Source organism: Telopea speciosissima, chromosome 4, assembly GCF_018873765.1.
Source record: "Telopea speciosissima isolate NSW1024214 ecotype Mountain lineage chromosome 4, Tspe_v1, whole genome shotgun sequence".
In the NCBI taxonomy this organism is placed as follows: domain Eukaryota; kingdom Viridiplantae; phylum Streptophyta; class Magnoliopsida; order Proteales; family Proteaceae; genus Telopea; species Telopea speciosissima.
In genome coordinates this window covers 72035256-72061760 of record NC_057919.1, presented here as the reverse complement: position 1 = coordinate 72061760, position 26505 = coordinate 72035256, and the positions used below count along the sequence as shown (strand labels likewise).

The 26505-nt window shown below is 38.4% G+C and overlaps 2 protein-coding genes across 2 annotated transcripts in view; both read left to right on the top strand.

Moving 5' to 3' along the window:
• Positions 1–9473: 9473 nt before the first annotated feature.
• Positions 9474–15500, top strand: LOC122660504 (TVP38/TMEM64 family membrane protein slr0305). Its single transcript, XM_043855837.1, has 6 exons — positions 9474–9508; positions 11023–11026; positions 11819–12078; positions 14192–14428; positions 14545–14762; positions 15176–15500. The coding sequence occupies exons 3-6, from the start codon at positions 11821–11823 to the stop codon at positions 15438–15440; spliced, it is 978 nt and encodes a 325-aa protein (XP_043711772.1). The 5' UTR covers positions 9474–9508; positions 11023–11026; positions 11819–11820; the 3' UTR covers positions 15441–15500.
• Positions 15501–17083: 1583 nt separating this feature from the next.
• Positions 17084–26505, top strand: part of LOC122657407 (protein LEAD-SENSITIVE 1) — a 56738-nt gene continuing 47316 nt past the window's right edge. Inside the window, exons 1-2 of the mRNA XM_043852104.1 lie at positions 17084–17093; positions 22257–22367. Of these exons, the coding sequence (XP_043708039.1) occupies positions 22274–22367 (94 nt within the window). The 5' untranslated portion in view covers positions 17084–17093; positions 22257–22273. The remainder of the gene's footprint in view (positions 17094–22256; positions 22368–26505) is intronic.

Sequence of the window (26505 nt, the reverse complement as noted above, 5' to 3'; positions counted from 1 at the left end):
TGGAGGGGGAGGTTTGATCCAAATTTGGGAGGTTTTTATTGGCTGGAAGTATTAATTTTGGAATTTAGGGTTTTGGGGAATTAAGGAATGATGGGGAATTAGGGTTTAGCTATTGGGGATGGGGCAGCAAGCTAGGTCGAGTGGAAGGGGTATTGTAAGGATGTTATTTCTGAGATTTGAGGGGATTTGAATGATAAAATAGGGCTGGACAGAATTTAGATGATTTAGGGTTTAAGGGAATCGATTGGGATGGGGTAGGTTTGGGTTGGAGGATTAGAAGAAGAAGGGGATGAATGAACTTATTGGTTGAAGAAGATCTTCAATGGAGGCAACAGCTCTGTGATAGAAGGATAGAACCACCTTCCAGCTGTAGAAGATCCTCCCAGCCGTCACGGCGTAAGGAGTCGTAGGAAATCTACCTATCCTTCTTCCTTGATAGAACCACAAGGCAAACACTCACAAGGAGCAAAGGAGCAGCAACAATGCTAGCAAACAGTTCTGTTTTTGCCTTAGCCATAATTGCTTGAACCATATTAGGCAATGTTCGATTCCTTTGTTTTGCTATGCCATTAGCCTCTGAAGTACGGAAACGTTTTATACCATTTTCAAGACAATACATCTCAAAGTTATAAGAGAGATATTCTCCACCTCTATCTGAAATTAATGATTTAATCACTTTCTAAGTTGACTTTTCAACTTCAAGTCGAAAATCCTTGAAAAATTCTAGGGCTTCAAATTTATGCCTCATCAGATATACAGCCATATCTAGATAGGTCAGTAGTGAAAGTATGAAATAGTGAAAGCCTCCTCCTGAAGTGATATTCATAGCTCCACATATATCAGTGTGTACCTTCGTAAAACATGGGCATATCTTTCACCTTTTGTATAAGATTTCTCATCATTTTTCCAGAAATGCAGCTTTCACATGTTGGAAACTCTTCTAGAGTTACTCCAGTCAATATGCCAGATTTGATCAACTTCCCAATTTTATCTTTACTAATGTGCCCTAGTTTCTAATGCGAAGATAAGTAGCATTATCTTTCACTGTAACAGCCACATCACATACAACATTGCCACATAATTGCACTTAACTTGTTATTTATAAAACCATGCAACACAACATTACCATTTCTGTTCATAAAAAATCTTCCATTACCAAAATAAAATTCATATCCAAGTTTTTTTCCAACACTGAATTATTGAAAAAAATAACAAATTTCTCTCAAGGTTAGAAGCATATAGATAGTCAACTAGATAAAAAACTGTTCCATCATTCAACTTTAATTAAAAAAATTCCGACTTCTTCAATCTGCGCCTTGTCATCATTTCCCATATAGATGAATCTGGTGTTACAAATAGTCAATTAGATTAAAAAACTGTTTCATCATTTAACTTTAATTAAAAAAATTCCAACTTCTTCCAACTTCGCCTTGTCATCATTTCCCATATAGATGATGCTGGTATCATCACTTATTGTTGCTTGAACTCTTGCAAGGTATTGGAGAAATGTACAGTTGCTCCAGAATCAGCCCACCATAATCCAGACTTTACAATTGTAGTATTAATCTCATTAAGAATCAAGGTAGCAAACATACCCTGGGGTTGTTTTTCACTAGACTTTAGGAAGGAGTAGCATTAAAAGTTCATATATCCAGTCTTCTTACAAACATAACCAACTAATCTCCCTTGATTTAAACTCAGCATCTTGTTTCATACTAGATCTCCTTTTCTTTTGCCAATCTTACTTTCTATTTTTGAACTTTTTCTTCTTCTGATATGTCCTTCCATTATTGGGTTTATTTGTTATCTGTTCTATAGCATTAACTACAAAATCCTTCTTTTTCAGCTTAGCTTCTTCTTGACCTACTACCTTGGATAAGAGATTATCCACAATCCATTCCAAACTAGAAACAAAATAAATTTTCCTCACAGTCATAAGAATCAGGTAAAGAGGATAAAATAGTAGATTTCTTTGCTTTCTCTCAACTGTCTTCCCTAAAGAGCTAACTCATCAGCAATTGGCAATTATATAGTTCACATGCTCCCTAGCATCTCCTCCCATAGATAATTTAGTTCTAATGAACTTTTCCAGAAGCTTTCAATATGTTGGCATAATATATTTCCAAATTTCATTTCTTGGCTAACTAAAATAGCTTTAGCAAAGGGACTATTCATATAGCTAACCATAAGAGAATCTATCTTGTATCCCAACATTTAATATTTCACCTTATTAACAACCTTTGGCTATTTCTTATAAGCAACTTTGATAGACTTGGTAAAATGTACACCAGGTGTAGGAGGACAATCCCCTTTGATACAAAAGAGAATAATCATGAAAACTAATGAACAAATCAATTCTTTGCCTCCATTCAACATTATTGGGTCAAAAAAGGTTGCAATTTTGATTTGAGACCAATACTGATTAAAACATTGCACAAAATAATAAAGTATTGGACAACATGCCGCAGATCCGCAGAACGTACCATGCAGCCCAAATCCACATTTTTGGCCCTTGTGAGACCTTGCCCCCTTCATTTTGGATTCCCTATAAATAGGGGACCCCTTCCCCATTCCCAAGACATCCCAAGCTCGCCTCAAAACTCGTTCCTGAGGCATTGTTGGCTGCCCAAAGACCCTCAGAGTCCAAAAAACCCAAGTATCCTAAAGAGAGCCTTTCAAGAGAGAGAGAAAGAGATAGCTGGTCCCCTCCCTTTGAGCTGGAATACGATAAAAGTCGGTGTTTGGAGCTAAGGAGCCCTCCTCTTTCAACCCTAATCCAAGGTTGACCTCAGGAATAATTTCTTCTTTAGTATTTTGGCGCAATATAGAATAGTACGGTATGATATGTGATAGTGTAACATAAAGTATGATTAGCGAGCATGCATAGAATAGCATGCAATTTCCTTTCGATATAGTGATGTACAGTAGCCAACCAAACATAGTCATACGTGTGGGTCTAGGATATATATTACTTGGGAGCATAGTTGTCACGACGTCTAGGCGACCCAAGGCATTGAAGAGGGCCAAAACTCAAGCCGACACCTACAAGGCGGTCAAGGCGTCCAAGGCGAAAAGAAAGCTTTCCAACAAGTCCAAGATTGCTTAAATCTGATTTATATTGAAGGAGTTATGTATTGGTCAAACTTAATTTGGTGTGCTCGAATGCTGTCAAAATCGCACTGAATGAAAATATTTTTTTAGACATCAAAACAAATGAATATTTTACCACACTTTTGGTTTTTAGCAATGTTTACCATATTAAGATTTTTTATGAAATTTTTAGACTTGAGAAAAACCCCAGCATTAGAAAGTTGAAAATTGCACCTACCACCAAAAATCCAGTTATTGTTCTTGACCTGGGGGGTTAACTTTTTACCCTTTCGAAATTTGATTTCTTAACTATTTTTATTGGATTCAAATAGGGGGGTATGTGCTTATTTATGAATAATATCTTAAGTAAATGAAATGATATTAGGCATAAATAAGTGTTTGCCCTGGTTTTTGGCATAAGTGTCTGTGCTGGTTTTCCACTAAGTCAAACTCCTATTTGGACTTTGATTTTTCAAAATCTGATAGTGCCATTATGTTTAAATAGCCCAAAATAGGCTGTGTACCAACTTTCATGACCAAACTATGTCAAAAACCCACCGAAACCATCAACCGAATTCAAAAAAGAAAAATGCACCAACTCGTCGAGATCTCGGTTTTTTGGCTGGGCGAAACCAGTACCGAAACCGAGTTCGTGAACTATGGTTGTCATGGTGGCTAGGTAATCCAAGGTGATGGAAGGGGAGCCTGGGCGCAAGGAGAAACCAACAAGGCGCCTCCCCGGCCCCCCCCCTGGCGCCTAGGCAACCTAGACGCCTAGACGATGCCTTAACTACTATGGACACACTCAGCATGGAATAACCGATTAATAGGAGAGTGTATCAAATCTCAAAAGCCGGGGAAACTACTTATTTGTTTTGCATGTATGATGATAATAGCAATAAAGCTAATAGGTCCTCTCTTCCATATATTTGTTAAATTTCAGTATTATTTATTTGTTTTTCTTTGATAAGTTGTGTCCATTGTACTGTGGGAAATTGAGGATGGAGCATTTAAAAGGAAAAGATTAAGTTGGTAGGGTAGCAGAGCAAATGTGAGAAAATTTTGAAGCAAATCATTAATTTGTTTTGTTTTTATTGAAAGAGACTTCTGAGAGAGGATTGTGGTTGACTACGACTTTGAACCTCAATATCGAAGTTCAGGTATTTTGGTTACTTGTAAAGCATAACGGACAAGTTCTGTAGAGGTGAAAGTCTATTGTCTCTTAGTGGTGGTGTGAAGTAAATGACAAACTGGACAAACTTTGAAGTATGATATGTACTATCTTAATATGTCGTTATTGTTTCTGTTTAAGCTATTATGTTCTATTCAGCAATCATTGTTCAATCTTGAGGATTTGACGAGCTTATTGCTGTTCTTTTTTCCAGTGTTTTTATTTGTTACATTGAACACATGGTGCAACAGTTTTTAAGATGGAAATAGTAAAAACCGGAAAAGGGGATAAGATGATACTGGCAAAAGCAACAGAGTGTATGCTATAATGCATGATGACCGAACAATTGGCAATTTTACAATCCCTATGAAAGCATGTAGTGAATGCTAAACAAGTTAAGAACTGGTTATTGAATTAGCAGAACACATCAATATGCATCTTATATAAGGGCGGGCCTTGGTGCTGTTAAGACTAGTGTTATCAGGGGTATATATGTACATAACCCCTCCTTTTTGTATTCTATGTGTCATTTGTATAAGGCTAAGGGCCTGTGTGTAATTTTACATTCTTTTCAATTTAAGCTTGTTTGTCTCTAGTTTAGAGACATAACAGATTTTCCCCAAATCGTGTTTGAACTCTTGGCTCTCTTGGAGCTTTTTTCTTCCTTCTTCATCTACTCTAAAACCTAACATGGTATCAGAGCTGTTTGTTCCTGGAGTTTGAAGGTGTTTGAAGGTTGCTTGGAAGGCTAGGGCTAGCTTTCATCTCTTGGTTCTTGCTGGTATTCGAAGGTAACCTTAGGGTATCTTCACAAAGCTGTTTCTCACTTGTTTGGCATCCAAATGGAGAGCAACCAGATGCTCTAGCTTCATGTGGAAGTCCTCTTTCTTCTCATTGGATCATCTCCAACCTATTGGAAGCATCAAAGGGTAGAATCTGCATTTCGGCCAGACCTATTCTGCACTTTTTTCCGCAAGCCTAGGTTCTAGAAGTGATAAAGCTCATCAGTAGAGCTTTGTTTGCTGTTTTTTCTGGGCCACTTAGCATCGTTTTTTGATAAGGGAGGTTTGCCTTTGTCACTCCGCTGCTGTTTGATGATTGTTTGAGGTTCTATAACCTTTTTTTCAGGTTTCTTGTCTCTGTTTGCCTCTGTTTTTTACTGCTGTGTTTGAGGAGAAGTTGTTGTGGTTGAAGTGTTGTTGTTTGGACCTATCAAGTGTTTGGTTTGAGGTCAAAATGGGTGAAAAAAATGTTGAAACAGCCTTACCTCTATCTGCAGACCCAACTGTTGCATCACCCCCAACCCCTTTATATGAGAACCCAATTGTGCAGCTCTCCATTGTCAAGTTGGACAATTCCAATTACCTGGATTGGTCCCGATCCATGAAATTGATTCTTCTATGTAGGGGGAAGATGGGATACATAAATGGCAGCATCAAGGCCCCCCTTCCTACCGAGCAAGGGTACTCCAAATGGGACACTGAGAATTCTCTTGTGATGGCCTGGCTTCTTTTCTCAATGAAGCCTGAGATTGGAAGGAGGTTTATGGGCAAGGAGACTGCCAAAGACATTTGGGATAGTGTGACCCGTATCTTTGATCGAGTTGGGGATTCTACAAAGGTATACCAACTTCTCCAACAAATTGTTAGCCTGCGCCAGGGTGATAGAAGCATCTCTGACTACTATAGTCTTGTTGTGGGCCTGTGGGAGGAGTATGATCACTATAGAGATCTTCGGGTATGTCCTGATGATGAGGTCAAGGTGCACCGGTTGTTTGAGAAAGAGAGGGTCCTATTTCTTCTTGGCGGCCTTAATTCTGAATTTGAGCCTCTTAGGGTACAAATCCTTGGCCGACCAAGTCTTCCCTCACTGGAGGAGGTGTGTGGATATAGGTGTGTGGATATCTACAAAGTGAGGAGACCCGTAGGGGTACCATGGGGACTACTCCCAACCCCACTGTTGGGCGTTCTGCTCTTGTTTCTTCCACCCCTCAGGACTATACTAATGGAGCTGATAAGGGGGTTGCTAAGGGATCTACAAAGAGACGATTTTTATGTGACCATTGTGGTAAATCTAGGCATACAAAGGATTTTTGTTGGGATCTCCATGGGAAGCCCCCTCCTGGTTCCTCTGGGGGACTGAAGGGACAGCGGAAGAAGGGGCCTAAGGCTCATGTTGGGGTCATTGAAGCTGATTCATCATCTCTTTCCAAAGAAGACATTGCTGCATTTTGCCGGGTTGTAGCCCACCTGGATGGGTCCTCTGCTACACCTACTTCCACTGCACTACAGGCCTCCTCCTCCGGCACCACACCTTGGGTCATTGACTCGGGTGCCACGGATCATATGGCTGGTAGGTCTCAGCTGTATAATTCCTATTCTGTTTGTTCTGGGAAAGATAAGGTAAAAATTGCTGATGGTTCCTTCTCGTCCATTTCTGGTAAGGGAGATATCCAAGTTACCCCTTTTTTACCTTTGAAGTCTGTCTTTTATGTTCCCAACTTTGCCACTAACCTTCTTTCAGTTAGCCAATTGACTAAATCTTTAAACTGCTTTGTCACCTTCTTCCCTACCCATTGTCTTTTTCAGGATTTGGTGACGAGGAAGGTGATTGGCAGTGGTCGTGAGACTAATGGCTTATATGTTTTGGAGACTGGTGCTTCCCCTGTTGTGCAAACTCAATCCTATGTTTGTGGGCAAGAAGGTGGACGTACTCAGGAGGATATTTTGCTTTGGCATCGTCGTTTGGGACACCCTTCCTTTTCTGTTATGAGGAAACTGTTACCTCATTTATTTACTTCTTTTCCGGTCACTCATGTTTGTCATTGTGAACCTTGTCTATTTGCCAAAAGTTGTAAAACAGTTTATACATCTAATGGTAATAGATCTACTTCACCTTTTCATCTTATCCATACTGATGTTTGGGGACCTTCCCCTGTTATCTCTTTGCGTGGCTTCCGCTACTTTGTTTCTTTCATTGATGACTATTCTCGGGTTACTTGGGTTTACCTGTTGAAACACAAAAGTGATGTCTATGTTGCATTTAAAAATTTTTATGAGTTAGTGTATACCCAATTTCAAACTCGGATCCAAATTGTCCGTTCTGACAAAGGTGGGGAGTATATGTGTAGTAGCTTGGAAACCTTATTTTTTTACCATGGCATTATTCATCAGGTTTCCTGTGTCGATACCCCACAACAAAATGAGGTGGCGAAAAGAAAAAATCGCCATCTCCATGAAGTGACTAGATCTCTTTGGTTTACCATGCATGTTCCAAAACTGTTTGGTCTGATGCCCTACTAACTGCTGTCTTTCTTATTAATCATATGCCGTCCAGTGTCTTGAACTTCAAAGTTCCTCTTGATGTCTTACCCTCACGTTCTTCTTCCTTCTCTCTTCCACCAAGGGTGTTTGGTTGTATTTGCTATGTACATATTAGCAAATCTGCCCGCACTAAATTGGATCCTAAGGCTCTAAAGTGTATTTTTCTTGGGTATTCTTCCACCTTCAAAGGGTATAAATGCTATCATCCTCCTACTCGTCGGTGGCTTCTCTCCAAAGATGTCCATTTCTTTGAAACCATACCATATTTTCAGTCACCTCTTCAGGGGGAGTGTTCATCTCTTGGTGGTGATGTTGAGGGTGAAGAGGTTCCCGAGTTTGTTTCATTTCCTTTCTCCTCTCTTGTCCCTATTTCCCTTTTTCAGATTGACTAGGGATAGAAAAATTCTAGGGATACTGTTGTTGAGGGGGAGCCTCCTAGTGCACAGGTGAACAGAGAACAGGGGGAGCTACTGGTGTAAACGAAGGATAGGAGAAATCCTTCTTCATGGCTTCCTATAAAGAAGACCTGCCAAAATCCTTCTTCGTCTCCTCATCCTGAGCCTCCATCCATTGAGACAGGTATACCTCCCTCTACTTCTACATCCTCAGACTTAGATCTTCCTATTGCTCACCGTAAGGGAACTTGGGCATGTACTAATCCCATTGCCAAGTTTGTTTCCTATGATTCTATCTCCCTTACAGGTATAGCCTTCACTATAGCTATCTCATCCATATCTATTCCCAAGAATGTAGCAGAGGCTATAGCAGATCCAAAATGGAGAGAAGCAATGAACACAGAGATGTTGGCTCTTGAGAAGAATCACACTTGGGACCTTGTTGAAATTCCTAAAGGGAGAATCCTTGTTGGATGCAGATGGGTATTCACAGTCAAGTTCAAGTCTGATGGTATTGTGGAGAGGTATAAGGCAAGACTTGTCGCCAAGGGTTATACACAGGTGTATGGCATTGACTATCAGGAAACCTTTGCTCCAGTGGCCAAGCGCAACTCCATCCGTGTTCTTCTCTCAATGGCTGCAAATCTTGATTGGCCATTGTACCAGCTTGATGTGAAGAATGCATTTCTCCATGGTGATCTAGAAGAAGAGGTATATATGCATCCTCCTCTTGGGTTCAAGCATACTAGTGACAATGGGAAAATGTGTCGTCTTAGGAAGGCTCTTTATGGACTCAAACAGTCTCCTAAGGCCTGGTTTGAGAGGTTTAGACAAGCCCTCCTACAAAATGGATATACTCAAAGTCAAGCTGATCACACATTGTTTATACAAAGAAAGGACAGCACTCTTACAGCTCTCATTGTTTATGTTGATGACATTGTGGTCACGGGAAACAGTGAAGCTGAAATCTCAAAGCTTAAGCTTTACTTGGCTCGGCAGTTTGAGATCACAGATCTCGGTCCATTGAAGTATTTTCTGGGGATTGAAGTTTCAAGATCCAAGCAAGGGATCAATGTTTGCCAAAGGAAGTTTGTTCTTGATCTACTTACAGAGATAGGCTACTTAGGATGCAAACCAATCTCCTCCCCTATTGAGTAGAACCACAAACTAGGGAAAGATTTTGGTGAACCTCTTGTGGATGCTGAAAAATATCAGAGATTAGTAGGGAAGCTAATCTATCTTTCCCTCACTAGACCTGACATAACCTATGTTGTTGGAGTGGTGAGTCAATTTATGCATGCACCTAAGATGGGACATCTTGATGCAGTATACAGGATCCTCAGGTATTTGAAGTCATGCCCTGGAAAGGGCCTTCTCTTCTCCAGGAATGGTCACTTGAGGATTGAAGTATATATAGATGCTGATAGGGCCAGGTCTATTTCTGATAGAAGGTCCACCTTCGGATACTGTACTTTTGTTGGGGGAAACTTAGTCACCTGGAGAAGTAAGAAGCAACCTGTGGTAGCTAGGTCAAGTGCTGAAGCAGAGTTTAGAGCCATGGCTCATGGTGTGTGTGAAATTTTGTGGTTGAAAAAATTTGTTCAAGAATTGGGGTTTGAGATGACTGAACCTATGAGTTTATACTGTGATAACAAGGCAGCCATAAGTATTGCTCACAATCCGGTTCAACATGACCGGACAAAGCATGTTGAGGTTGACAGACACTTTATCAAGGAGAAGATAGAGTCTAAGACTATTTGTACTCCTTTTATGAAGACAAATGAACAAGTGACAGACATCTTCACCAAAGGACTTAGCTCTCATCACTTTAGTTTTATGTTAGACAAGCTGGGTATGTATGACATATACCACCTAGCTTGAGGGGGAGTGTTAAGAATAGTGTTATCAGGGGTATATATGTACATAACCCCTCCTTTTTGTATTCTATGTGTCATTTGTATAAGGCTAAGGGCCTGTGTGTAATTTTACATTCTTTTCAATATAAGCTTGTTTGTCTCTAGTTTAGAGACATAACAGACTTTCCCCAAATCGTGTTTGAACTCTTGGCTCTCTTGGAGCTTTTTTCTTCCTTCTTCATCTACTCTAAAACCTAATAGGTGCAACGGTAAGGTTGCTCCATTGCTGTTCTTTTTTCCAGTGTTTTTATTTGTTACATTGACCACATGGTGCAACAGTTTTTAAGATGGAAATAGTAAAAACCGGAAAAGGAGATAAGATGATATTGGCAAAAGCAACAGAGTGTATGCTATAATGCATGATGACCGAACAATTGGCAATTTGACAATCCCTATGAAAGCATGTAGTGAATGCTAAACAAGTTAAGAACTGGTTATTCAATTAGCAGAACACATCGATATGCATCTTATATGAGGACGGGCCTTTGAGCAACGGTAAGGTTGCTCCATTGTGACCAAGTGGTCACAGCTTCGAGTCTGGAAATAGTCTCTCTACGAAAGTAGGGGTAAGGTTGCGTACATTATGACCCTCCCCAGACCCCACAGTGGCGGGAGCCTCGTGCACTGGGTATGCCCTTTTGTATTGTTATGCATCTTATAACTGCTTAATATCTTTAAACAAGATTTGAGTTGGACATGAATGGATAAAAGAGATTAAATCCTCCTTGTATATGGACCCTTTAATAGGTAAGGTATTAATACTTCACACGCATCCAAACCGTTACAGGTCACCATAGCATGTTTTGTTGCTTGATATTATATTTTCTGTATCATGACATTTTGCTGTGGCATTGCCTGGACATCCTTAAATTATGTATGGCATCAAATACATAGCAAGCCATTGCTTCAGCTTTGAAAGGGAGAATTCAGATTCTTTTTCTGCTAAAAGTGATTATTTATTTTGTTTCTGACAAGTTTTCCCATAATATGCTCTAGTAGCCCTTAGTCATGTTACTAGATTGATGCAGCAAGGGAACAAAATTCCTGTGGGTAATTGGCCCAAGGGGATTCGAAGGAGAAAACCACAAAACTGAACTTAAGCAGGATGATTGAGTGGAGAAAATAAGAAACAGAAGTAATAGTGGAAGATAATAATAATAGAAATAAGTAGAAAGCTGGACAATCAAACCAGCAAAGTCAAGTTGTCAACTAGGCTGCTACCCTGGGATAAAATGCAATAAAGAAGGAGAAATCGCCCACGATTCTTACTCCAGACCAATACCAATACCCTAAGGTTCACATTTGTTAACTCAAAACTTATCCAATGGTTTGTGGAGCATATCCAAACCACTTGACTGGGCCATTGGCATAGTTCAAAATCTCACTGAAATTTAATTTCGTTTCGGCCAGGCTGAAACAAGATGTTATGTTGAAATGAAAAAATGCAATATTTCAGAAATTTTGATCTAAAAAATGCACCGTTTCGTCGAAATTTCGTTTATTTCGGTCATTTTGGCATTTTACACCCAAAAATGGCCAAACAAAACTCATAGAAAAAAATACAATATTTCGGCGGTATCTCGGAAATTTCGGTCTGGCCGAAATGGCCTTCCAAAACGAGATTTAATACTATGGCCATTGGGATGCTCCTGCATCAACCATCATAGAGACTTGATATTGAGCATCTCAAATTATGCTGCAGCAGAACTTAAATTGCCTGGTACGGGCTTATAAAAGGTTTGCATGCCACAAAATGATTGCAGGGTTCTAACGTTGGAAAATCTGTATAAAAACACTAATTTTTATCGTTCTTATGAAATTCTTCTCTCTTTTTTCCTACATTCCCCCTATGCTATGCTTTTGTATGTTCTGATTCTGTTATCTTCATTTTGGTGCTCATTTAGTTCTTTTGTTGCAATAGCACAATGAATGAGACGATGTCGAATTCTTCTGAGAGACTAGGAAAGCATATTGCAAACTCTGGGAATCTTATGCAGGAAGAATCTGTAAGGCTGGTGATATCAAATGAGCCAAGGATAACTGAGGTCAATGTCTTACAAACTCAAGCAGGAATTAGGCTTAAATCTCTCAGCTGGTGGATGAAGGCCTTACTATGGTGCTGCATTTTGGTAATACTTCTCCTTGTTTTCGTGAAATGGGGAGTACCATTTCTTCTTGAGAAGGTAGCTTCTGATCTTATTTCTGTATTTTTTTATTTTTTTATTTTTTTTATTTTTTTTTTGGGGGGGGGGGGGATTGTTGTACAGAGTACAGACCTTACTTTTGTTTGCCATAACTGTTTACACTCAAAAGCATATGGTGTAGTACTGACATCGTCAAGTTATTGATTCATTAAAAAATATCATTCAGTTAGTGGGTTCAGTTTTTGGATGGGTAATAGCCCAGAAATAATATCCATAGCTTGAAATCCAGACAGGCATCAAACTGGAAGGGCCATTCCAGTTCTTTTCCTTGTTTTACCTCTTCTTTTCACCAAGGCTCTGTTCACTTGTCTCCAGAGTAGAAGAAAGAGAAGAAAAGAGAATAAGGAATCGTCAGGAAAGGAAAAGGAGGGAAAGGAAAAATAAAGTTGAATATTCCGACTTTCAGAATGTCTTCTTTGTCTGGAAACTATCTGAAGAGAAGAAAATAAAATGACTGAAAATATAAATGAAGCTAATAACTAACAACATATTAGTCCAGGGCTTTTCAATGGGACTTTTATTAATGCATGCTGTGCCCTTTGTAATTTAAGACAACTTCCAGGAGGAAAGAGGAGAAATTTCCTCATTTCAGTGATATTTCTCCAGCAGCCAAGTGCAGGAAGAGGTTTGGAGAATAAAAGCTCGGGACTTATGCAGGGCATTTCCTTGTCAAATAGACACGAGGAGAGGTGGAATTTTCATGGGGCACTCCATTTTGCTTCTTTTTTATTTTTGGGTTCCTTCAAAAAATATTTTCTGGTGCTTTCTTGCCAACTGAATGTAGCCTCTAGGGAACCGGGAACTAAAATGGTGGCTGCTTCTGCTTAACCTGATCTGACTGAGCTGTTGAGTCCAATATTTTTTTTAAGTTATGATCATATCAATGAGTTTGAACCACAGTTTTATTTTTTCCTTGTATCCTAAGATGCCTTGCTTGTGTAATTTTAGTCACACTATGATGGATACTGATATGGTGCGAATTAAGGATAGAGAGATACCACAAAGTGACTATCTTTGATATCTGGGGTCAATCATAAATAAAGAAGGTGGCATAGAGGATGATGTTTCTCAGAGAATTAAAGTGGGATGGATGCAGTGGAGAGGTGTGTCTGGAGTGTTGTGTGACCGATGTATTCCTTCAAAGCTTAAAGGAAAGTTCTATAGAATTGTTGTACGACCAGCTATGATGTATGAGGGAGAATGTTGGGCAGTTAAGAAGTGTCATATTGATAAGCTTTGTGTAGCAAAGATGAGGATGTTAAGATGGATGTGTGGAAAAACAAGGAAGGTTAAAGTACGGAATGAACGTATTAGAGCAGATGTGGGAGTCGCCCCGATTAGTGACAAGCTCCGAGAGAGCCGTTTAAGGTGGTTTGCTCATATTCAACAGAGGCCTAGGGACGCCCCAGTAAGGAGGAGCGATATGATCCCGATTGAAGGAGCTAAAAGAGCTAGGGGCAAGCCTAAAATGACCATAGGAGAAGTGGTGAGGAAGGACATGCATAGCCTAGGTCTTGTATCAAGTATGACTTTGCATAGGGCCTATTGGAGGGCAAGGATCCATGTAGCAGACCCCATTTAGCTGAGATTCTCCTGTCATGCTGGGTCAGGCTTCTTCCCTCTTATTATCTTTCATTTGGCATTTTCCATTTCCCATTTCTCTTCTCTTTCCCCACCTTTTTTTTTTTTGCTACAACTCAATTTTCCTTTTTTGTGTTTGGATCCATGTAGCCGACCCCATTAAGTTGGGATAAGGCTAAGTTTGTTGTTGTTGATCCTAGGATGCCTTACTTCTATATGGGTACTCGGAATTTCTTCTTACCGTGGTTGTAATATTTTTCTATAGTATTGTTCTTTGACACAAAAGTTCAATACTTGTCCAGACAACCGAAGCATGCAGAGGGTATATTTTTTTTGTAAAGGTCAACCTAATTAAATGTTAAAACTTATTGTGTATTCTGTGTAGTGCTGTCCAGGATTGTGAGCTTTATATATTTTTTTTCTTCCTTTTTCTTTGAAAAACATGATGTCTTTGCTGTTGCCAGCATCATATAAAACTTGATTCATCATGTGTCACTGTCATTTCTTGCAGGTTCTCCTCCCGATTATGCAATGGGAAGCTACTGCCTTTGGAAGGCCTGTTCTTGCTCTTGTGCTTGTTGCCTCTCTGGCATTATTCCCTGTAGTTTTAATTCCTTCTGGACCCTCCATGTGGCTGGCGGGGATGATTTTTGGATATGGTATTGGGTTTGTGATCATCATGATTGGGACAACCATCGGGATGACCTTGCCCTATTTGGTTGGATTACTGTTCCGCAACCGCATCCATGTAAGATATGCTCTAATTTTTGGGCTGCAATAATAATAGCATGAATCTTGATTTTGACCTGTTCCAAATTTCCTTCCATCTCAAATTTTCATATTTAAATTTCTAATAATGTACAGCAATGGTTGAGGAGATGGCCCCAGAACGCTGCTGTTCTTAGGTTGGCTGGGGAAGGAAGCTGGTTCCATCAGTTTCGAGTTGTTGCACTCTTCAGAGTCTCACCATTTCCCTACACCATTTTCAACTATGCTATTGTGGTAACAAACATGAGATTTTGGCCCTACATATGCGGATCAATTGCTGGAATGGTACCTGAATCATTCATTTACATCTATAGGTTAGTTATTTCTCAATCGTTCATGAGAGTGTTTGCTGTTTTTCTTAAGAGACAAAACATAAGAAAGAAGATGGTTGTCCTTTTTTCCATCATTGATGATGGAGAATAGGGCCTCATCGCTGTAAGAAGACTCAAAATCTCCTGGTGTTTTCCCCATTACACCTACATCACAACTAGTTATTCTATGGATGGGACTGGCTGGATGAGTGTTTGGCTAAGAAAACCGGGGGCCACATTGGATTGGAATGTGATTATAGAATCTTATTTGAGTCTTAGTTTTTAGATTGGGAATAGTTATTGAAAAGTGTTTAACGAGATAGATTGTTTGTTTGTTGTAATATCTGGCTTTATGGTTATCACTTCGTAGATATCTCTAAGACTATTCCTGTTGCTTCTGGTGGATTTGTGTGCAGTGGGCGACTAATTAGGACGTTGGCAAACATGAAGTATGGAAACCATCACATGACCACTGTGGAGATTGTGTACAACATTATCTCCTTCGTTGTTGCAATAGTTGCCACGGTTGCTTTTACTGTCTGTGCGAAGAAAGCCTTAAACGATCTTGAAAGGGATGAGAGTAATAAAGAAGCCGCCATAATTAATCGTTGCAGTTTAGAGATGGAAAAACTTCCACCAAATAGGCCGGACCATTTAGTTCTCTCTTCTTTCTCTGCATAACCTGCAGACAGAGGCATGGATGCTGTAAAGTTATGGTAGGATATAATTGTTTTTTGATGTTTAATCCCCTTAATGTCTTTGTAATTGTTGATGTTTAATCCCCTAAATGTCTTTGTAATTGTTGCCTGTGGGGGTGGGGGTGGGGGTGGGGGTGGGGCCCTGGGGGGAGATAAATAGTGGATATAATACAGTGAAATATGAAGAAAATAAAATAGAAGGGTTTTCCCGTATCGGTTCTTTTTTTTAGGTTTTTGGTAAATGGTCGGTTCTTTAGAACTCTAGCTATTTCAACGCGACCATTTCTATGTCAAAACTTATAAAAGATGGTAGCGAGGCACAGTTTTCGTAGACAGTCAGTCTGTTTTGGAAGTCTTACCTAACGGTACTAAATATCAGTGCCACATGTCAAATCACATGGGCCCAAATGTTGTTGATGGCTAAACTGTTGGAACCTCTGATGGAGTTTGCCCAGTGGTAGGTTATATCATGTCAAGTCCAAATGAAGTTTGCCAAGGGATTGGTTATATGGGTTTTGAGCTTTTTGTAATTTGAAGCATATAGGAACAAAAGTTTCACAATGCACATATATGTAGAGAGGTTTTAATACGTATATGTTTTTGTTAGAATGGAAACGGGCATTGGGGTTGGTTGGCCATATTATGTTTTAGTCCAAAGGGTATCTGAATTTTGAACCTGGACTTTATCCCTTCAGTTCCCAGTTCCCAGTTCCCCGTTCCCACTCCCCCTAACAAGGGGGGCATAATGACCACCCTAACCCTGCCTGAACACTCTGCCTGGGTGGTGTACACGGTGTCTCCTCACATGATTTGATTTATTATATTAATATTTTTAAAGAGAAATAATGATTTAATAAATCAATGTGAAGGTGTAGGATACCTTGCTAGCTTAGAGAACCGTTTCCCATAAATTAGTAGTGTAAATTTTGACTTGCTTTATGAAATATTTTACAAGTTTGTCGAATTTGGCGTAGCTCAAGTTTTAGGAGTTTTCTCCCTTTTTGTGGATGCAACTACAAGCAAGAGCCCCAAGGCTCTCGGTGTTGGCTGCATTGTTTTTGATTCAGGTGGGATGCTGTGTTTGATTGTAACAGATCATTTTGCCTTGGCACCAACATTGGTTGGTGAGGCATTGGCAATCCGTTTGGCTCTTGTGTCTGCTCGCAGGCTTGAAGTTTCTTCGATTTGGTTATCATCGGATTCTCTCCCTCATCGAATGTTTGCTCCCTTCTACAACTCTTTCTTCTATCTCTATGTGTTAGCCCACAAGTTTTCAAAATGGGCTCTTTTTTGCCCGGATAGCTGTTTCTTGGTCCCCTCGCCCTTTTCAGGGGAGATCTTGGACATTGTATCCTCTTTTTTGAATCAAGGAAATGATTAGATCTTTGCACCCTAAAACAAAAAAAGTTTTAGAACCATTCATTTTCTCCCTCCAATTTGTTTCCTTTAAATTTTTTTGCTTTTTGTCTTTTACATATATAGGTATGGGACCATGTTTATGGCCATGGACGTGGTGGATCTTAGGAATAAGTTGTTTTATAAAATACCCTTTTTGTTATTGGCCGAATACTAATAGTATATGGGATGCTATTTTATACGAATTTTATATGGTTGGTTATCTTAACCGAAAAAAAAAAAGATATCTTTCAAATATAGGGATATATAACGTATTTTTAATACAGTATAAGTATATATATATATATATAGTACATACATTTTATATAGTTTATATATAGTTTCAAAGTGTGTTACTAAGAAACTTTTTTGGTCAACATCTAAGACATCTAATGCATTCTTTTTTGAGAAGGTAATGAATGACATGAAAGACGTGAACAAAGAAGCATATGATTCGTTAGTAGAAATTCTCCCAACATATGGTCAAGACATGCATTCGATTTCAGATGCAAGAGCGACCATATAACCAATAATATGAGTGAATCATTTAACCAGTGGATTAACCCTTTTAGGAACAAGCCCATTCTGATGGTAATTGATGAGCAAACGAAACAATTGATGTCAACAATGCATAAAAGGTATAAATTGGGTTGCACCTTTAAGGGAATAGTCACACCAAGGATAAAGAAAAAGTTGGATTTGATATGTCATAAATCTAGAGGGTGTATGGTCCTTCCTGCTGGATTAGATGAGTTTGAAGTCTCAAATAGTGAAGGCAGATATGAGATTAATTTGAAAAATCACACTTGTGGTTGCAAAGTGTGGGATGGTACAAGAATACCTTGTAAGCATGCAACCTATTGTATTAATTACAAGAGACAAAGCTTGGAAAGCTATTGTGATGAATACTGTAGTGTAAAAACATACTTGACAGTTTATAAGGATATAATCCACCCATTACTTAGTCTGGAAGAGTTAAAAGATGAGCATCACCTGGGTATTGTTCAGCCTCCACCCTTGAAGAGATTACCAAGAAGACTACATACCAATAGGAGAAAGAAACTTGGTGAAGGACCATCTGGAGAGTTTAGAAAAAGATATGCCAAGTGTCATATGTAGCAGATGTAAGGAGGTAGGCCACAACACAAGGAAGTGCCAAAGAGCTCCAATGAAAGGGATTAGGTAAAGGTATTTAAATTGCATTTTATCCTCTATGATCAATCATTTTTAAATACTAAAACTTATTTCATGTTTGTGTAGAGAAAGAAGAGAAGTGGGAGCCAATTTGATGTCATACCTCTCAAAGAATGACCAAATCTTAGGCTTCTTCTACCACCACTTATGAGAATATATAGTCCAGGACTGAAGCACAAAGGAAAGCCAAGGAAGAGAAAAGGAAAACAAGAGAAAAGATGAAGAAAGGAGTGCAAAGAGAGGAGGGGATGCAGTGAAGAAATTATTAGAAATTACTCTAATTTGATGATGTTAAAGTTGATGTGGATAATTTTAGGCTTTTTATTTCTGGAGATGATGTTAAAGTTTATATAGATAATTTTAGACTTTTTTGTTTTTGGATATGATGTTAAGATTGATGTGGATGATTCTATCGATGTTTTGGAGATGATGTTTAAAGTTGATGTGGAGGATTCTATCAGGTCCCAAGTCTATCATGTGGTCTATGTAGTAATGAAATACTGTCCAAATATCTAGGTCTATCATATGATTTATTTAGTAATGAAATGATATTCAAATTTTCAGGTATATCATGTGGTCTATTTAGTATTCAAATGTTGTCCAAATTTCCAGGTCTATCATATAGTCTATTTAGTAATGAAATGTTGTCAAAATGGGAATGGACTTTGACATTATTTCACCATTTCCAGGTGTGGGAATGGACTTTCAATGAAGCTCTAAGCTATAAATTATGAACTCATTATAATGTATTATAATTCTTTGAAGAATGACCTTCTCTTAAATTATATTTTTGGTTGGAAAGAAAACTTAAAATTACTTAAAATAGTTTAACATACAATGTTCATCAAGATCCGAAAGTCTCGCCTGCATAGCTAATCTATGAGCAAGAGTAATTAAACTTCTAGGTTATTTGATAATTGTTACATTCCAAAAAAGCTTAAAAAGAGATTGAATATCAAAAAACAAATGAAACAGATCCCAAGGCTATGGATGCAATTCTTGATCGATCAACCAGTTCTTCACCTCCTCTGAATCAGTCCAGATTGTTATGTTCTTGTACTCTGTCAATAGGGTCCTTTCAACGCCTTCTTTGACTCCTCTGATCTTCGTTTCCTGAGCTGTCCCTGCATATCCAGAGTTCATACAAGTGGCAACAATTTTATTTCTGTAAATGATAAGGGATCCCCATCCTCCCATTTTAGTGGCAGTATCAAAACTACCATCAGAAATGACTAGTGCATGGTCCATCGTACACTGGTTTAAGTAAAATTCAGTTAGGAGAACTTTTGACTTCATCTTCCTAGTATTAACATCAACCCAGCTAGGAGATGATATGTTCTGATACTAAATAATGCAAAAATCGACCTCGAGCCAAAGAAACCAACGGGAGATCAATTGTAGCCAAGATCAACACAATAAGGAAGAACAAATTGAATATAACTGAAACTTTATTGCTTTATTTTTTTTTTGTTTACATATGAAAGAAGAAACGTAAAAAGGTAATAAGAAGAAGAATAAAGGGATATAGAAGGGAGGATAGGATCAGCTCTCTCAGCCCATCATCCACTCACCAAGGGCCTCTCACCCATGACCTCTCACCGTTGCTGCATCTCACAACTTCAACCATAACTCTTTTCTCTTCAATCGCTGTCCTTCTCTAGTCAGCCTCATACTCTTCTTTATAATAACCCAATTACAAAACAACTCAGTTCCAATCTAATTAAGAAACTAAATAAATCTAGAAAAGGAAACTATTAATTCATAAAACCTATAGAATAGAAACTTCTTATAAAATCTAGCTGTCATACATCAAAATGAAAACTTCTATTTTAGAAAACAAAATAAAAATAGCAACAACTTGAAATTAAAAACTTAAGAAAATAGAAACTTAAGTCGACTTTTTAAATATGAAAATAGAAACTAAACTTTGATAGCATTAGGATAGAAGCTTTCTCCACTTGATGGGCCACAAGATCTTCTAAAAATCATCCCTACACAAGGCAAATATGGGTTGTGAGTTGTGACACTGTTCTTGTGATAGTGTTTGGTCTTTTTCTTCATATTTTGATCTACATCACAGGATGATAACAAAGGGCAAAAGAACACTAACCAAGTCAATTGAAGCCACAAGGAAACTTTGGATTTTGAAATCTCACCTTCAAAGTTCAAAGACAACGTGGCTGGGATGCTGGGTTTGCAAACAGAGTAGATTATAGGAGGAGGAGAGCAAAGCCGCAAAGGACAATTTTCACTGTTCCAAGTTAAGATCTCCTTCAATTGATCTCCGAGCTGAGTTACAACTTCAAGAAATTCATATCTCCCATCGATTGCATTTTTTTCCCCTTCGATTTGGGGATGGTTTGCAAGAAACGGTGCAAGGTGCAGAGATTGGGATTTGGGAAGGTCGAAGGGAAAGAGAAGGATTGTGCATGAAAACTTGATTTTGGATTTTGTTTTTGAATATTTAATTTCCATTTTTACCCTTTAAAAACGTCTATTCCTTTAAAATGCGTTTAAAACGAAGGGGTATGCCTGTTTGCCCTTTTTTCCCGTAGACTTCGTAATCCAACAACAAATGACATTTAAAACAGTAAAATATGGGGATGACGTTTTAAACGCATTTTTGCTGACAAAGTTAAAATCCCGATTCCAGACTGCTGAAATCAAGGTCCTATGAAATACTATACATAATCCCATGTTTGATTACTTTGAAAAATACAACAAAATTTTCTCTTAGAAGCCTTTTCTTTTGGGTTTTTGACTAATGTCCCTTGAAAATTCCTATTTGTTCAAATGCTTCTCTACAACTTTTCTAATTGCAAACTCTTTTCTACTTTCGAAATAGTGTAGCATTTTGGTCCAATCAGTTAAATTGGGATGTTACACGTTAGTTTTAGAGAATCTACTGACCAAAATGCCCCTCTGATTAAAACCTATCAAAATTAAAGAATAAAATAATTAAATTGCCCTTATCTTCCCCAAATCGTTTAGGATTTTAAACTGAAAATTTTTTCCCCAAATTGATGAGGGTTTGAACTCATCTGGAAAGCAAGAGATCAAGCTTGATTCCCAGTATGGAGTTGAAACTAGCATTTGCAAGTTTGGATGTCCTACTCTTTTCAAAATTTGAATGACAGCCTGTCGTGTTACCTTGTGCGAAGTTGAAAGCAACATCTGTGATGTGGTTGCGAGCACTGCTGTTTTAAAATAAGAAGGATTTCCATTTGAACTCATCACGAAAAGGCTAAATCCTGAACATGTATATATTTGAGATCATCAGCAGTGCTACTTTATGCAGTTACAAATGTTCCATCTACTATCTGATATCGTTGGGATATGACTTAGTTGGTCCTGAATCAAGTAATCTCCTACTAACAACAATATCACATTGCAATGAGAAGGATATTTCCCAATAAGGAAAAAGAACTGTTGGTTGTTCTTTACCTGAATTTGTTCTTAAGCCTTCTAAAATTTAATTTTAACTTTTTACTTAAATATGGGGAAGGTAATCATTATTTGACTTTCATATACCTCTGCTGTGTTAGTAAAGCAATTTAGAGACATGAAAAGGTGAAAGTGCTTTCTTACAATTTTCATGGTATTGCTACAACATTAGTTGAAATGTTAGTGGTGGCCATTTAATAAAAAAACCCAACGAGAAATTTAAACCCACCATTTGGAAAGTGATCTATCAGGTGAAGTTTCAAAACCCCTTGTGAACCCATCTGGTTTATGCTTCGGATCTTTATCCCCTTTGCTGTGTGATAAAACCGCATCACAATCTTTTATCCTCACCTCCCTTTCTTGGATATTCTTGCTTTTCAAATGGGTTCAAACCCTAACCGATTTGGGGAAAAAAAATTTAGTTTCAAACCCTAAACGATTTGGGGAAGATGAGGGCAATTTGATTATTTTATTTTTTAATCTTGATGGGTTTTAATTGGAGGAGCATTTTGGTCATTAAATTCCCTAAAACTAACGTCTAATGTTTCAAATAAACGGACTGGACCAAAGTGCTACACTATTTTGAAAGTAAAGGGAAATTTATAATTAAAAAAGTTGTAGGGGGACATTTAAACAAATGAGCATTTTCAGCAGGGCATTTGTCAAAAACCTGTGTTTTTTTTTTGGTAGAAGCCTTCGATAGTAAGCAAACGTTTCACACAGACTTACAAAGTGTTAGCATATGTTGGGGACACAGAAGGAAAGCGCAAGGGAGAGGAAGGGATGGGGCTGCTGTCGAACAAGATCAAGAGGGAAGAATTGAAGCCAGGAGATCACATATATTCATGGAGGAACGCCTACATCTATGCCCATCACGGTAAGTTATTCGCTTCTTGTAGAAACATTTCACTTCTCTTCTTTCATAATTTTCTACACCCCTACTTCCTTCGTTCGTCCGTTTGCAACCGTTCGAAATTACTAAATTAGTGTTTTTCTTTGTCTTTCTCTTCACCCTTAACTTTGTTAGTTCTACATTCGAGGTTTAACGGAGGGAAGGAAGAGAGAGATTAGATACTGCAAACAAGTCTTTATAGGAAGAGAGAACGGAATCTACTGTGGCGATAGAGATAAAGTTATTAACTCTGTTCTATTTATAACCATAGAGGGTGGGAACATGGACATCGCATCCGATTACCTTAACTAGCACTTAGTTGGATTTAGTATCTCACCAATTTAATTAGCAAAAGAAAAGAAGGGAAATCATTAAACTTTGTGCTCTTCCTCTTGTGCAAAGTTGTTGTTCCTCTGTCCGTTGCATGGGAAGCTACCACCTTGGATTAGCCATCTGTCAAGTTTTGGATCTCATTTCTGTTGTCTAAGCCACCAAGTTAGGACTTCTGCCCTTGTTTTTTTGCTTGCGCCAAAGTTCGTGAAGTTGTTGAACTTTGAAAGCTTTACATATCCTATGAAAAAAGAGAGAGTCAGATTTAGCTGAAACTTTAGCAGATTGATGGATGATCACATAGACAATATGTCCACAAAATCTGAGCTCCAATGGAGCTGGCTTGAATGAACTGTTATTATGAATCAAATTATGTGTCTAAAAATCTTCTTTTATTGGTTGCACAACAGCTAGGATGCTAGGTTTATGGTCACACGGCCATGCGGATACCTAAATAGGACAGTGCATAACTTTCAATGTTTGCAGTGTCATCTTACTGAATGTTTGTAGGATAAAAGGGCCATTCACATATGAGGCAGTCAAAGATAACATTTTGAAGGATATCCCTACTTGGGAAACACATGAGCTAGTCTATGGTGAGCAAACCTCTACTATTATAGCATGTCAAATACCCTAATGCCTAATGCATGCACCACGAAGAGATGTTTGAGTTCTCTGTAACCATGTACAATGAGAAACTCACATGCCTACAATTTAACTCTTGGATTCAACTATAGGATATCAGCTTAGATGACTTTGCGTAAGGTGACAGAAAAGTTTCCATAGATTCTATTGCCAGGTCCTGACTATTTCATGTTGCGGGCCCCTCTGATTCCCTACCCCAGAGATCGTGTTAAAGTTCAAATTTTGAGGTTGCTCCATGAAACATCTTGCATCTCCGGAGATTTGTGGAACTTCAGATGTTCTAGGTACACAGTAGTACTAACTTTATCAGATTACTCAGGATTTGGTGAGCCTAGGAGAAGATTTTTATTTATTAGGATCTCAAACAAATCCAAAGAATCTTGCTGAAGGGTGAATAAGGACTTCTTGTGGGTTAAACCAAGTACTTTCAAGGAAGAGTGTTCCTTGAAGACTGTTGTACTTGATTGCACATATTTGTACTCTTACATTTCAACATGGAGGCAATTTCTTTTCACCCACGGTGAAGGAGGTTTTCCTTCACTGATACCCGTCATTGCTAAAGGATGGGTGTCAAAAAGTAGGGGGTGCTAGTTGTCAAGGCGTTGCCTAGGCGTCCAGGTGACATGGACGATGCCTTGGTCGCCTTATGTCCAGGCCCCCTTGGTGGAGGGCCGGTTAGGAGAATAGAGGAAGCTGGGAAAAATCAGAGTTGCAGGGGGGAGAGGAGAAATCGCATAAGAAGAAGGGGGGGGGGAGAAAAGAGTGCACACACACAACCACACTGGCTTCAAACCATAACTCAACTATTCCATTCTATTCAATCTGCCAAAACGAATTGGGTTACAAGCATATTTATATAAAAAGAAATTAAGTGTCCTAATTGAAGTCTAAAACAGAATTAAAATCTACTTCCTAAAACCTAGACTAATAAAAATAGACTAAATAAAACTCAAATTGCTATTACATATATTTCCCAAATAAAATATTTTCTAAATATCCTACTGAATCTAAAAACCTTATCCAACCCAAGAAGAGGAAAATTAAAATGCCACATTCACAATACGAAGGTAGTTTTAAAGAATCTATCATTTAAAGCAATGAATAGTTAAATTAAAAGAGAATTAGAAACAAATAGCAGATTAATCTGGGTGAGAAAAGAAGCAGAATCTGTACTAATACACACAAATATTACCTCGTGTAAAATCAACTGAAATCAACAATCAGATGCAAAAATAACTATTCAACAACGCCAAAAAAAAAACCAAATACTCATTAGAACTTCCAATAGTTGATTTCAGCAGGAAGACATTGAGACTCAACTATATAAATAAACGAATTATATCCACTTGATCTCATCTCCACGAAAACAGGGGAAAGGAATGGACCCGGTTTGTCTTCATATGGGTCCTCCAACGGGTTTAACGCAGTCCAAGAAATTGCCCCTGCATCACCCCTCTAACGCCTTGTGTTTCCTAGATGCTGTGACAATTCGGACCATCAACTAGTAGGGGGAGTAATAATGACCCTAGGATTTTTTGGGTGAACCCTTCTCACTTGGTGTAGGAAAACTTCCTCCTTTGGACATTATGTTCAAGGCGAGTCAGAAATCCACCATTTTCCTTGCTGATGAGCTCACTAAGAAAGCAATTATCTGATCTAGTTTGGCTTGTGGTATTAGTCTCTCTTCATCAAGAGGCTTTTTTTTATACTGCATCCTCCACTACATTCTCTTTCCTTCTTTGGATTTTTGTTGCATTTGCTGTATTTGGCATGGTTCTAGTTATTATCTATTTCCTTTGTTTTGCACTAGTTGATCATTATTTACCGGAAAGCAGGAAGACCTTTACCCTGTGGCTGAAATATTTCTTTCACATGCTGCAAAAGCTTTAATTGGTGTTATTTAGTTTGTTATTTCAAACCCCCACACATTTAGCATTTTTAGGTGATTCAATCCGGCTAGGTAATGGGGAAATTTTTGATTGCAAGGAAGAGGGAGGACGAGTATTTGCACTTTATTATTCCAATTATATGCTCTGTGGGACTACAATCGTTTTGAGTTTGTGAACATTTAGAATATTTTTTGAGTTTTCTATAAACATGGATTTTAATATATATCAAACATTTTAAAATTCCTAGCACACATGCAAGCATGTGCAGCCTCACCAAGGCACATGTCTATGTGCGCCTACACGCGTTTGCATATGCGTGTGTTTGGGAGTTGTCATAGATCAAACTTGTTGTGACGTTATGGTCGTACTATTTTATTAGAAACTCATATCTTTGGAGCTTTTGGGATATTTCTCTAATTGTCCCAAATTATGTGATGAATTTGGCATTGGGGTTGTTAGCAATATGTGCAATATCTTCCCAATTTTCTATAAAGTTCTTGGTTCCCAACCTTGGGAAGTTCTCCATACAAACCAAAATTTACTACTTTTATAGATCAAACTTTTGCGCCTACACGCATTTACATATGCGTGTGTGTGGGAGTTGTCATAGATCAAACTTGTTGTGACGTTATGGTCGTACTATTTTATTAGAAACTCATATCTTTGGAGCTTTTGGGATATTTCTCTAATTATCCCAAATTATGTGATGAATTTGGCATTGGGGTTGTTACCAATATGTGCAATATCTTCCCAATTTTCTATAATGTTCTTGGTTCCCAACCTTGGCAAGCTCTCCACACAAACCAAAATTTACTACTTTCCCTATGCACCTTGCATTTAGCGGAGCTCAAATTTAAAATCTTCTTAACAAAAGTGATACATGTACAAAACAGAAAAAAAAATTTCCTAAGAACTAATAGTGCTGATGCGTTCCAGTACTAGAGGTTATTTTTCCACATAGAGGGATTATTTTTAAGCAATGCTAGGAGGATCTTGGAGTCAACTCTCTACCGGGTCCCATAATTGCGTTAGACCACATGGTATCTACTATTTTATTGTCTTTCTTAAGGAAACTTTTATCCCATGAGTTCCCATTCAGTTTGGGGGTCCTCTAGACAGTTTCCTAATTTTTTTTGTTCACTTTGACTGTTATACAACAACTTAGCCTTATCTCAACTAAATGGGGTTGGCTACGTGGATTCTTACCCTCCAATCATCTATTCGAGGTAATACTTGATACAAAGCCTAAGCTATCCATG